This window comes from Macrotis lagotis, chromosome X (genome assembly GCF_037893015.1).
Source record: "Macrotis lagotis isolate mMagLag1 chromosome X, bilby.v1.9.chrom.fasta, whole genome shotgun sequence".
Classification (NCBI taxonomy): domain Eukaryota; kingdom Metazoa; phylum Chordata; class Mammalia; order Peramelemorphia; family Peramelidae; genus Macrotis; species Macrotis lagotis.
The window spans coordinates 622,760,557-622,774,956 of NC_133666.1; the positions used below are offsets into that span (position 1 = coordinate 622,760,557).

General features: G+C 38.4%; 1 protein-coding gene across 1 annotated transcript; it reads right to left on the reverse strand.

The window, feature by feature from the left end:
- Positions 1 to 2,755: 2,755 nt before the first annotated feature.
- On the reverse strand, positions 2,756 to 13,559 carry LOC141500193 (butyrophilin subfamily 3 member A2-like). The gene is made up of 8 exons (XM_074203182.1): positions 13,488 to 13,559; positions 13,068 to 13,157; positions 12,432 to 12,773; positions 9,326 to 9,439; positions 7,811 to 7,924; positions 7,327 to 7,455; positions 6,843 to 6,878; positions 2,756 to 5,509 (listed from the first exon to the last, which is right to left on the reverse strand). Exons 2-8 carry the CDS (start codon positions 13,150 to 13,152, stop codon positions 5,472 to 5,474), a joined length of 858 nt encoding a protein of 285 aa, XP_074059283.1. The 5' UTR covers positions 13,153 to 13,157; positions 13,488 to 13,559; the 3' UTR covers positions 2,756 to 5,471.
- Positions 13,560 to 14,400: the final 841 nt, after the last annotated feature.

Consider the following 14,400-nt stretch of genomic DNA (forward strand, 5'->3'; position numbering starts at 1 on the left):
CTAAAGGACAGGTTTGCTTCTCTTCTGCCAATGGGATTCTTCCTCTTGAAGAGCAATGAAGAATAGGGTCTAAGCTACCATCATCTGTCTCCTGGTTTTCATTCCTAAATCACTTTAACGCAATTCACTGAGTTGAATTCCTTCCTCAAAGTGGGAAGATAAAAAAGAGTCAAAATGCCTCACAAGGGAAAATTACAGACTCTAAACATTCCCCAGAGTTCCCTTGGAGTCTTTGAGGATATCAAAAGTGATTGACCTGATCTCCCTCACCTTCCACTGTAATTAGGGTCTTTTGAACCTCTTCTTTATATTCTCAGAGAAGTCTTCCACAAACATTCATTTCCTTGATCCATAAAATGATCCCATCTTCCCTACCCACCAATATCTCTAGCATGAGTAGAGCAAGAAGTTGATGATGATGGTGATTGATGTTTGACCTTCATTCTTGAAGAAAATCATGACATCAGGGAGGTGATGCTATGACATGCAAGTGAACTACATTTAAGTGAGGGGTGCTGTGCAAAGTCAATAGCCTCACTTTCTCCCATTTGGCTCCAGTGACCAGATAGGTATCTGGATAGCTGATGACCCTGAACATAGTAAAAAAAAATAATAATCTAGGAGGGGAACCCTCAGAATTCTGGTCAAAGCTAATTACATTTACTTTGGACCAATAAGGGTCCAAGCAATGACAACTGGGCTTAGAAAGAGGCAATGGGCTTAGAATGTTGGCCAATCAAGGAGAGCCAAAGTGATTTGGGCAAGTAAATCCCAAGAAATTTTATTAAGCCTTTGAGTAGAGCAAAAAGCTCACATTAAATCCATTCATAACTGGGCTCCTAACTAAGGTTGACATTTTTTCCATGAGACTATATTTATGAGAAAAGATGTAATTCATAATTGATTAACAGGAGCTGATCATTAGGGAAACACTGCATAAGAATTGGTTTCAGAGCTTCTGGGGGCAGAATCTCAAGGACACCTCAAGAGGAAAGAAAGACCTTGCGAATGCCAGATATATGGAAAAAGCCATCTCCTCAATATATTCCTGATTTCTAGCTTGCTTCTCTAAAATGCTGGAGGGAGAACTTATCCTTGAGTGGACTTCAGGCTTGACCTGAGATCTCCCCTCAAGTCCAGCTAAAAAGTTGATTCACTCATGACAATTCTTTAGCATATTCTAAGACGAATGATTTCTGTTTTTTGGGTTATTTTTTTTGAGCATGGTTTACTTGCTACTCTCTATAGGTGTTGTTGTTTCTTATTGTAACCAATATTTGATGAGAAGAAGCTAAACTGAAGAGTGTACAATAAGGAAGGATCCCCTTTCCCAGATAAGAGTGAGCAAGGACAAAGCTTTCCTTTTGTCCCCTTTTGTCCCCTTAACTATCCTAATTCTAACTCAATGAAAAAAGAGCATCCAGTTTTGAATTATTCAGGGTCCTGCTTGTCCCTCACAGCTTATTTGTTGGCAATACAAGTGGGGTCCATGGATCTCCTCTTCTGTACAGAAGTGAGCCAGATTCCAGGGATCACTATCAGTGTAGCCTGAGCCATACATGTGGACATACACTTGTATGGGAACAAATCAATCTTAACTTCTAATAGTCTAGAATTCCAAATATGGAAAGGACCACCAATTTAATTCAGTGAACACTTATTAAATACTTGTTATAGGCTGTGTTAGTCATAAAGACAAAGAAAGGGAAAAAAACAGTCCTTGCCCTCAAGAAGTTTGAATTCCAATGCAAATCGAAAGGAGATAGCAAGATGTTTCCAGAAATATCATATGACTGTAAGACTTTAACAATAAGGAAAGTTGAATACTGCAAAATTGGTTTTGAATTGTGGTGCTAGAGAAGACTTTTGAGAGTCCTTGTTCTGCAGAGATCAAGACACCTAATGAAAAGATATAGACACTGGGAAAGATTGAAGGCAAAAGGAGAAAGGGTCAACAGAGGATGAGATAGAATTCATGGAAGCAACAAACATGAACTTGGACAGACTTTGGAAAATAGTGAGGACAGAAGGACCTGATATGCTATTATTGTCCATGGGGTCAAAAAGGATTGGACATAACTAAGCAACTGAAAAAGGGAAGAAAGGTTTTTCACAAAACAATATACAACACTAAAGCCAGAGGATTTTGCTGCTGTCAGATATACATAACAAAGAAATAGGGGTATGGGATGAGGAGTATAAAGGAAAGCAATATTGCCTTCTTTCCTTAACTTAAAGTCTAACTCATTCATTTGCATGCCAAAGCAGAGAGGAGTTTCTGAAGATCTAACTCTAACTTTTGTATAAATAACAATGATTCAGCACCAGACACAGGGAATTAAAATTCAAAACAATCTTAGTTTGCAGGTACTACTCACAACCTTTCCCTTCAGTTGTACATAGTGGCTTATGGACTCTGGCTATGACTAAAAAATTTTTAGTCTTCCATAGCAAATGTGAGCAAAGATGACTATCAGGTTGACCTAAGATAAAGCTCAGAAACTGGTTATAGAAGACTAATAACCATATGACCAATGGAGAAAACATGCATAGATGAGGTTAAACATAACAATGAAACCAGCAAGGATTCTGAAACTAATAGAACAAAAGTTATTACCTGGTCACTTATCTGTCCCAATTTTGAATGTGTGAGATTGGGGATGGGAGGGAAGGAAGAGCAGAGGATGACAGAGTGAGACCAAGTCATCTTGGGAAGGCAAGGGAACATTGTATTGATAATTTTCTTTCTCTATATTTTTCTTTATTTTATTCTGAATTTAAGAAACAAAACAAGCATTTCCATAACATATTAGAATAGGAAAAAATGAATGCACATGAAACTGCAAATCTATTATGTACAGCTTGCTATTCATTTTAAATATATGATATAGTTATCATGTAACTTTCTTTTTTTTTCCCCCTCTCCCCAGAGATGTCTGTTGGACACAAATAAGTATTTGTATTTATGTATGTGTGTGTATGTTTGTGTAAAATCATTTTATTCATACTTTTCTTTATCAGTTTTCTCAATGCAGATAATGTTTTCCTTCATAGATCTTTTGTAGTTAATTTGGGTGACTATAATGTCAAAATGGCTTAGTCATTTAAAACTGTTCTTAAAACAATATTGATGTTATTGCTTACAATGTCTTCTTGGTCCTGCTCATTTCGTTTTGTATTATTTTATGTAAATCTATCCATTTTTAAAAGATTATTGAGCTCATCATTTCTTATAATAGTTTTCCATCACAATCATATACCACAACATTGTTCAGCCATTTCCCTATTGACAGGCAACCCTGCAACTCCTAGTTCTTTGTCATTATAAAGAGAGCTCTATAAATACGTTAGAACATATTTTCCCCTAATCATCTTTAGAACCAGAGCTATTTGTGGTATCACTGGGTCAAATAGTATAGGTAATTTATTGGTTAATATGGTTATTTAAAAAAAAGAAAAGAAAACCAAATTACTAGAATTAAAAATGAAAAGTGAATATGCCACTTTTAAAGATGAAATCAAAGCAAGTATAAGTTATTTTGTGCAATTATACAACAATGAATTTAACAATTCAAGTGAAATGCAAACTGCCTGGATTAGCAGAAGAGGAAATAGAATATCTCAATAGACTTATATGAGAAAAAAATTGAACAGGCTATAAATGAACTTCCTAAGAAAAAAAGACCAAAACCAATCAGATGTACAAATGAATTCTATCAAACTTTAAAGACCTACTGATTTGACATTAAATAAATTATTTAGAATAATAGGCAAAGAAGGGATACTACCAAATTTCCTTTATGAAATAAATAGGATACTGACACCTCACTTAGGAAGAGTTAAAAAGAAAATTATAGAGCATTTTCATTAATGAAAATGAATACAAAAATGCAAAATAAAATACTGAATAAAAGATTATTATAGATTTATACTAGTAATGCAGGGATGGTTTAACATAAGAAAAGCTATTACCATAATTGATTATATCAATAATAAAAGTAACAAAGATTATATGATTATATCAATGAATGCAGGAAAAAGTTTTGATAAAGGATAACATACATTTCCATTAAAAACACTTGGAAGTACTGAAATAAATGATATTTTCCTTAAATTGATAAAAGGCATTTACCTAAAAGCAGCAGCAAGCATCATTTGTAAGCCTTCTCAGTAAAATCAAGTGTGAGGAAGCTGTCCCTAATATTCATTATTGCACTGGAAATGCTAGCAATAGTAAGTAATAAGAGAAGAAAAAGAAATAGAAGAAATCAAAACAGCAGATGAGATAATAAAACTATTTCTTTTTTTGAACCGATGATGATATACTTCAAAATTCCAAAGACTCAACTGAAAAAGTTATTTGAAACAGTAATTTTAGTAAAATAGCAGGATGTAAATTCATATAAATCATCAATATTTCTATATATGACAAATAAAAACTTTCAAGAAGAGATAGAAAGAGATATCCCATTTAAATTAACTCTAGACAGTATAAAATAGCTAGTGAAAAAGGAGAAAGATCATAATATTTCTTTCCCCTGCTTCACTAGAATATAGCTGCCAAAATAATTCCAGGAGTTATATGAAAAAAATATTTTAAAACTATTCAAATAAATCAGATTTAAATAATCAGAGAAATATTAATTAATAATGGATAGGCAGGGCTAATATAAGGAAAAAACAATTTTACCTGAACTGATTTACATATTCAATGCCATCCCAACTAAAATATTAATTAATTATTTTAATGAGTTGAAATAAAACTTGTAAATTTCATTTGAAAAAACAAAAGGTCAAGGAAGAAAGTTTAGGACTGCCAGATCTTAAACTATATTTATAAAGCTGTAATTATTGAAACTATCTGGTACTGGTTAAGAAATAGCAAGGTGAATCAGTGGAATAGAGGAGAGATACAATTTTCAGCAGCAAATGACTATAGTAAATTTGTTTTTAACAAGTTTAAAGACTTAAATTTTGGGAAAAGTAATTCATTATTTGGTTAAAAAATTGTTGAGAAAACTAGAAAGCAGTCTGGCAGAAATTGAGCATAGACTATATACTCTTTTTACCAAATGCCTTTGCTTTGAATTATATATTCTGGTTAGCCATAAAAGTAAGCCCATGAATAAGGACTTAATAGTCTATGGTTTTGCATTTATGCAGACTCACAATTTTCCATAAACTATGGAAACATTTCTTGGGGTCCCACATATGAGAATAGAGTTACCTCAAGTTCTACAGATGAAAATGCACATACAGAGTAATTTGAAGAGAAAGAGATAACAAAAAAATAGTACCTATTGCATGAAGCCCCTTTACAATATCCCCAACATCCAATTTTTGTTTAATAAGGCATGGGTGTATGAAGGAAGGATAGGAGTGAGGAGAGTCTAAGCTAGAATGATGGAGACAGGGAAGGGTACTAAATCCTTTCCATTAGAATGATATCAGTCAATAATTGTTGCTCTTTCTTATTTATTTTCTCTTTGCTGGTCCAAAGGTATGTTTTCTGCACAATAACAAAACAAAATAAAAATTTAGTTAGTTTTAGTCAAGTGTTGATCCTATTCTTTTTAGTTTTGAACTGAACCTCTACCCACAGTGCAAACCATCCTCATCAAAGAATTATTTTTTTTTAATTTTATTTATTTAAGGCAATGGGGTTAAGTGATTTGCCCAAGGTCACACAGCTAGGTCATTATTAAGCATATAAGGTCAAATTTGAACTCAGGTCCTTCTGACTTCAGGGCCAGTACTCTATCCCCTGTGCCACCTAGCTGCCCCCAAAAATTCTTTTGTCATGTGAAAAACATGCTTAGACTTGGGAAGCCAAAAAAGATATTAGCTAATCTATAACAATATAAAGGACAAAGCAGGTGTGACTCTGGATCAAGAATAAAGTACTATGTTTTGGTAAAGAATCATCAGCGCCATCTTCACAAGGTGCTGGACTCTGAGCAGACAGTGTGTTGAAGATATGGAAAACTGGTAATTAATGGACAATTTAACTCAGTGACCATTTATGTCTTGATCCTGTTTCTTTCTGAGTTTTGTTACAGTGCTCTCACATAGGTACCTTTCCTCTTTTCCCTGGCCCTACTTTTCAGATTCCTTTTATAAGTAGTCTTTTCTCAGTAGAATGCAAGCTCCTTGAGGGAAAGAAGCATCTTCCTTCTTGATTAATTTTGTATCCCCAGAACTCAGTACAATAAGATCTTAATAAATGTTTGTTGCTGCCTGCATAGGGTTTGGGATAGACTCTGAAATAATCCCTGCCTCTTATAGTCTGATTGTCAGCCCTGGTTACTCATAAGAGAATACAGCCAGAAAAAAGGAAGGTAACACAATAGGCGTGTCTAGAGTTAATTTAAATGGGATATCTCTTACTATCTCTTCTTGAAAGTTTTTATTTCCCATATATAGAAATATTGATGATTTATATGAATTTACATGAACTACCCAAGGTCATAAAGGTGGTAAATATCAAATGCAGGATTTAAGCTCAGGTCTATTGTTTTTCAGAGCTGAAATTCCCTACAAGTGATACAAAGGTCAGGTTAGAGGAAACATCAGAGGAAGGACCAGGCTTTTGTAGGAAATGAAAATCTAGTATGACTCCTTCCTTTTTCTGAAAACTTCTTTAAGAATATCACTAACAAAGGGGCAGCTAGGTGGTACAGTAGATAGAACACTGGCCCTGGAGTCAGGAGGATCTGAGTTCAAATCCAGCCTCAGACACTCAATAATTACCTAGCTGTGTGACCTTGGGCAAGTTACTTTAAAAAAAGTCACTTAAAAAAAAGAATGTCACTGACTTGAAATCAGAACTCAGAATTACTTACCTTCAGGGTGCTGGGGATGGTCTTGAACAGTGTTCACTGAAAAAGGACAAAACATAGGAAGATAGCAGTGAGAATGGGTAAGGAAAAGATATCAAAGTGAAGAGTTATGCAGAGACCTCAGTTTAGGGATCATCTTGGGTCTGCTACCCATAGCACTGAGGGAATTTTGGTCATGAGTGGCAGAGTATCATATTTAATACCATATGTCTATGTATAGTTCAATTGTGACTGAACTTGAGAAATGGGGCAAGGGAGGTGGAAACAGAAGAGAGAACCTTATTGAGTCCATAGATCCTTGAATCAACTGAAGAATGAGGGAAAATACTGAGGTCCAGTTTCACCAGAACCTGAACTGTGAGGCCAACTTGGTCTTTTGTACCATGTCTAAGGGGCAGTTGCAGGGAAGGCGGCTTGCAGTAATTTCCGTGTGATCTTTCCTCAGGGAGTCTGAACCCCAAGTCATCCCCTGGTTGATCCTATTCACCTCTTTGTAAGTTGCACTTCCCATGGGCATCAACAGACACAAACAGGATTGTTGGCAGTAGAGGAAGGAATGTCAACAGTCCCAAATATATCTGGTCCTTCTGTGCCCATTCATCCAGGTCTTCCATGCCTGAAAATCAGAGTAATCCCAAAGACTCAGGCCTCCTACACCAAATCAAAGCTTCCACCGCCTTCATCTATCCATGCTCCCAACCAAAACAAGAGGACCTCTTACCTCTTCTCCCCAACTTGAGTAAAGACCCATCCCAGAGCCTCATACCAATATCACCCTTTCATTGTGACTCTCCACAAACACACAGGCCCAGAAATAGCATTAGGGACATAGGACTCCCTTTTCCTTTCATAATATTCATGGTGAGACTAAGAGGTTGGGTGAGGAATCTGTGCTCTGACCTTGTCTGTTATGCCCCAGGTCTGATGAACCACAGAGGGATAAATACCCCCAACATCCAGTAGCGTCTTACCTCTACAGCCAGACATATTCACAATGTAATAAATCAGGAAGCTCATCAGCAAAATCCAAAAAACTGCCAGGATCACCACTCCTAGCTTATGTTTCCAATTGAGTAGAAATTCCTCTGAAAAACAATGGCCAGACCCAGAACCCCTCAGTGAACTTCTTGCCAGGGCCCCTAATAGCCCCACCTCTTACCTCACTCAAGGCAAGGGTACCATTAAATTCACAGTGACCTACATGGAACACTATTGTTCTGTTAGAAACCAGGAAGGATGGGAATTCAGGGAAGCATGGAAGGATTTGCACGAATTGATGCTGAGCGAGATGAGCAGAACCAGAAAAACACTGTCCACCTTAACAGCAACATGGGGGTGATGATCCAACTTTGATGGACTTACTCATTCCATCAGTGCAACAATCAGGGACAATTTTGGGCTATCTGTGATGGAGAATACCATCTGTATCCAGATAAAGAGCCATGGAGTTTGAACAAAGACCAAGGACTATTACCTTCAATTTTGGGGGGGAACCCCTTATCTCATTATGTAATTTTGCTATTTTTATACTTTATTTTTCTTCCTTAAGGATATGATTTTTCTCTCTCATCACATTTGACTTAGATCAATTATACCATGGAAACAATGTAAAGACTAACAGAATGCCTTCTGTGGGGGTGGGAGGGTGGGGGGAGGGAAGCAAGAATAGGGAAAAAATTATAAAACTCAAAATAAATAAAATATTTCTTTAAAAAAATTCAGGGAGGGGTGTCTAGGTGGCATAGTGGATAAAGCACAGGCCCTGGAGTCAGGAGTACCTGGGTTCAAATCCAGTCTCAGACACTTAATAATTACCTAGTTGTGTGGCCTTGGGCAAACCACTGAACCCTTGCAAAAAAAAAAACAAAACGTCAGTGACCTAGCTACCTCCTTCCCTAGGCCTGGGACACTAAACTAACTGGCCCTGAATCAGTTTATAGAACTGATTGATTGACCAACTAGTGCCTGTCTCCTCTTCTGCATCTCTGGAGTCCCTGATCAAGTCTGAAGGTCACACTATTCATTGCTTGAGAATCTCTAGAAAAGATTAAGGATATTTGGGATAAAGAATATGAGGGTTCATATCTTCTCCAAGCTAAACTCTGGATGTCCTTCACCATGCCCCAGATTTTCATTCTGAAGCATCACACCAAGCTTGGAATTCATACATTGAATAGGCCCCATCCCTGTGGCCTCTCCTTCTAATTGGATTATTCTTCCTAGACCCTCCATTTAAGGAGCTGCCTAGAGGCCAGTAGAGTCTCATTCCTCTCCAGTTTGAGCTGGATTTTTTCTGTGCAAGGTCTCTTACTTCTTCCTTTTAAGGGCTATCTTCCCCATTAGAATGCAAGCTCCTTGAGGGCAGGGACTGCCTATTTTTTTCTACAAATATTTGAATTCCCAGTACCCAACAATTAGAAAACCCTTAATAATTACTACTTGACTGTCTGACCACCCTGTCCCCTACCTCCCCCATAGGAAGTTACCTCTGAACTTGTAGGCTTTCCAGCAGTAGTAAATGAGGATGCTGAACTGCATACTTGCAAAGATGCCAATCATACTCCACCAGCCAGGATAGGTCTCAAACAGGGATGATGCCTCTGGAATACAAACCCAACCTTAGACTTCCAGGGAATTAGGGCCTCTCTCATTTAGACTTTCCCTGAATTCATCTTTTCTTTCTCTTCTTTCTACCAAAGAGAACAGTTCCCTTTCTGTTGTGAAAATTATGAGCTTCAATGAAACAGCATAAGGGGCAGTAGAAAATATGTGATGTGAGGAATATGAGGTGCTGTTGGTCTCCACAGGGTGGAGGGTGTCTAAGCAATATAAAAAGGAGTAACCCCAGTAAATCACAGAACTAGGAAAGAGCTACTAATCTCATTTAAAGATGATGGGCTCCAGATTAGGAAGAACCTATCTCCAACCAGCCAAGGTTGACTAGAGATTTTGACCTAACACAACTGAGCTTGCACAAGTGGGTTCGTGCATGCTAATCTACATGCCCCCAACAAAATATGAGTCACATGATCAAGGGGGGGATCACATTAGAGGTATATCATGGGTTTGACAGATCTCTTAGATTTTTAACTCAAATGATGACAAAATATGAAAATTCAGATGGGAAGGGAGTTTCCAAAACTGTATAATACCAGATGTTACTGTATCTCAGTGTGCCTTATTGGGGACTCACTCCTGTGTCTTGCAAGATCTGTTAATAAAAAGTCCAATTCTTCCCTCATTCTAACAAATTTATTTCTTTTATAGATAACCTGCGAGTTGCAAGTGTAATGGTAGGGGGTGGAAGGTGGGGCTTGGCAAATGAAAGTTCAATCCTTTAGAGGCCTTGAAGAAATCTCTTATCCTCAAGGCCAGAGGATTGGTGCATGTGTGAATTGAGAGTAAGCCCAGAATGTCTGATGAATGATGTCCATAAAAAGTGAAAATTCACCTTTGTTATAGATTTGTTTATTCTCCCTTTCCTGAAAAACCAATGTGAAGTGGGCCTTCCTTTTCTTTGTCCTGAACTTATGCACTCCAATTTTCAAAGATGGCTCCCTCAATATGTTATTTAGTGAATGGGTTCCACAAACTAACCAATAAGTATTAATAAATGCTTAAGATATATCATAGGGGGCAGCTAAATAGCACAGTACATAGAGTTATTGGCCAGAAGTCAGGAAAAATTTTCTTCCTGAGTTCAAACTGACCTCAGATACTTACTAGCTGTATGACCCTGAGCAAGTCACTTAACCCTACTTGCCTCAGTTTCCTCACCTGTAAAATGAGCTGGAGAAAGAAATGGCAAACCATTCCACTGTCTTTGTCAAAAACAAACCAAAGCAAAAACACCAAAAAAGGAAAACCCAGATGAGATCACAAAGAGTTGGACATGACAGACAAAAGACTGGACAACAACAATGTACAACAAAAATATATATAGAAAAAATAAAAACAAGCCCTGTTCTCAAGGAGTTTACAGTCTAACAGGACTGAAAGCATTGAATATGACCAGGTTTACACACGATCCATACAGAAGAGATGGAGGATAATCTTGAAAGAGAAGGCTCTAGCCTATGATAGTCCTAGTTAGCATTTCTAATTGCACAGTAGTTTTCAGCAGTAGCTTTCATCAAAGTACCTTTGATCTTCATAACAACTCCAGTGGGGAGTGGAGTGGAGGTAGGGTGAGGTGTTGTTTTTATCCCCATTTTACAGAGAAGGAAACTTATGCTACAAAAGGTTAAGTGATTTGCCCAGGGTCTTACAGCTAGCCAGTATCTAAGCCAAGATGTGAAATGGGGTCTTCCTGATCCCAAGTCCAGTCACAACACCTCTCAACTGGCCTTCCAGAGATTTAGACTTAGTCCAAGTTGAAGATTTATCCAATTCACAAAGCATTTATTTTATCTCCTTATGTATAACCAGAGGTAAATTCATCTTCAGTTGGAGAATTTGGGAATCACACAGAATCCAATAAGACTATTAATCAGGCTAAGGCAAAACAAAGTAGCCAGGGAGCTGAAGTGTTGATCCAGGGGCATGGAAGGCAGGTTAAGGGAAGGACTGAGAAACTACTTGACCAAGAGATAGGGTTCGCTCAAGTTACTTCTCAAATCTAGAGGCCAGAGAGTCTAATTATTTTTAATTTCATTTTTTTTTGGCAAGGCAATGGGGTTAAGTGACTTGCCCAAGGTGATAGATACAGCTAGGTAATGATTAAATGTCTGAGTCTGGATTTGAACTCAGATCCTCCTGACTACAGGGTTGGTGCACTGTGACACCTGGCTGACTCAAGCCAGAGAGTTTAATCCAAGATCTACCACAAATAAGTAAGAAGAAAGTGAAAAATGTGAGATGAGTCATTCATGTTCAGCTAGACCAGGTTTTAGTTATCTCAAGGTAAGCAATTGTTATACATTTCTGAGTTAAAATTTCCCTGGAAAATTCCCCTAACTTGTGTCACATAGACTAACAGAAAAAGGAATTTTTCCACCCTAGAATCACAATAGAGAAATAGTGAAAAGCAAAAACCCAGTAGCCAAAGGCAAGCTGAGGACACTCTGGATCATTCCCAAGGTGTTTGGACTCAGAAAGGTTAATGAAATTCATTGAGGTCTAGGGCTCAGGGCTGGATGCTGTACACCCCCAATAGTTTAAGAAGAGAATACACCACCACCACCCAAATGCTCCCAAACAGGTCCTTTGGTTGGAAGAGTCAATAACAGATGAGACCCTACTTCCAAGAGAAGGAAAGTGAAAATACCAGACTAGGATGAGGATTGAACATGGAACAATGACAGAGCAAAGGCTCCTCCTGATGAAGGCAATATGCAATAAGGGAAGAACTTTCTGCCTTGTGCCATAGATATTTATGGACATGATGGAACCCTTTATTAGACAGTTGGTTCCTTGAAGGTAGGGGGCTCCTCCCTTTATCTATCGCCTTTGTATTCCCTGTCCCTATCAGAAGTCCAGGCAGGAAAAAAGTCCCTTGTAAATGTCTGTTGTTGAATAGAATGAGAAGGCATTCTATTCTTTTCTTGATGCATTATAACAATCCCAGGAAAATAAACCTGTTTGGAGATTTACCTATGACCTTCAGCTCCATGAATGCTTCTGCTGAATGAGAAGAATCTTTAAAAATACACTTATATTGTCCTGCATCTGAAGGTTTCACATCCAATATTCTCAGTGTGACATCCCCTACAGTGATGGCATCTTTCACCAGTTTGGTCCTCCCTTGGTAATTCGGTGCCTGATCTTCGAAATGATCCCCTCCATTTTGATAGCGATGCACTATATTCTGGGATTTGGACCAGACCACTTGCATGTGCTGGGCAGTCTGAGCAGGGGACAGGTGACATGGTAATACTGCTTCTCTTCCCACTGAAGTCTGAATAGGTGCTTTTGGTCCAATGACTGAGAAATACCCTGTTTAACAAGGGACAAAATAGAGACATGGGGTCAGTGAGGAGCACAGAAAAGGATGGGAGGAGTTGGAGCAGAACAGTTCAAAACCTCATGGATAGATCCAGAAGGAGGGAGACAGTTTAGGGAAGGAAAGGGACAGGATGATGAATACATTGAGAATGTATCTGACTGTATCAGAATGTATCAGAAAGAAATGGCTTGGTTTCTAAGGAGAGAAGAGGTCAGAATCTACTTGGGCTCTGCCTTTAGGATTTTATGGCACAGCCTTGGGAGCTAGGAAAAAGGTAGTCATACCTGAGAGCTGAGTAGCCATGTCAATGAGGAGGAAGGAGATAAGGAATTTGAAGAGTAAGACTCCAGACGAATTGATAGTCTCCATTATACCTGTGAGGAAAAGACACAAGAGGTCAGTAATATCTTGAGAGAGTCATTCCCCCCCTTTTTTTTTCTATCTACATGGCTACTTCCCTAGAACAAGTTCTTACCCCCTCTTATCTGGACTATTGCAATAGACTCCTAGTGGGTCTTCTGACCTCAAGTCTTTCACCTTTCCAATGCATCCTCTGAATAGCTATGAATTTTGCAACCTTAAAACACAAATCTCATCATGTTACTTCCCTGATCAATAGACTACTTCTGGGACGAAATTCAGACGCCTCTAATTGGCATACAAAATCCTTCACAGTTTGGCTCCCATCCAAGTTTTCACATTACCCTCTTCACATTCTCTGTGTCTCAGCCAAATGGGTCTATTGACTGCTTCTCCTAGACGACATTCTTTCTTCCAGTCTTATACCTTTGTGCAAGCTGTTGCCTGTGTCTCGAATATATTCCCTCCCACCTCCTGCTTCTTAAAATTCATTGAAGGTTCAGATAAGCTTATGCCTCCTCATAATGAGGCCTATCCTGATCCCTGAATATGCTAATTTCCTGCAAAACCAAGATTATTTTGCTTATTTATAGAATTCTGTATTTATTTATGTGTCCTCCAAAAAAACCACAAGATCCTTGAGAGAAGGGACATTTCTACTTGTCTTTCTATTCCCAGGATCTAGCAGTAAGTGGCACTGGATCAATGTTTAATAAATGTTTGTTGATTGATTGAAAGGGGGAATCAGTTGAATGGTAAGAGTGGGATTGGGGTTGGGGCAGGGAATGTCATGCAGGGCAAGAACTAAGGCAAACTAAGTGACCAGAGGTTTTTTGTTTTTTTTTTTAATCAGATTGCCAACATGGTGGGAGTTGGGATGGGAGCAGATTTTTTTCTTGCCACTCTCGGGCTTACCACCTGCAGCCTTCTGCCAGAGTAGGTTCTCTTGCTGGTGGTGGGGGGGGCTGTTAACACCTTGCCTCTCCAACTGCCTTCCACTTATCCCAGCTGCAAAGGAGGATGTTTAAGACAGTCAGTAATCAGAAGGGCTGCCTTCTGGAGAGGAGGGAGGAAAATAGGGACTAATAGCAATTAGGACTCTCTAGGGCATGAATTTCTTAACCTGGGGTTCATGAGGGGCGGCTAGGTGGTGTAGTGGATAAAGCACCGGCCTTGGAGTCAGGAGTACCTGGGTTCAAATCTGGTCTCAGACACTTAATAATTACCTAGCTGTGTGGCCTTGGGCAAGCCACTTAA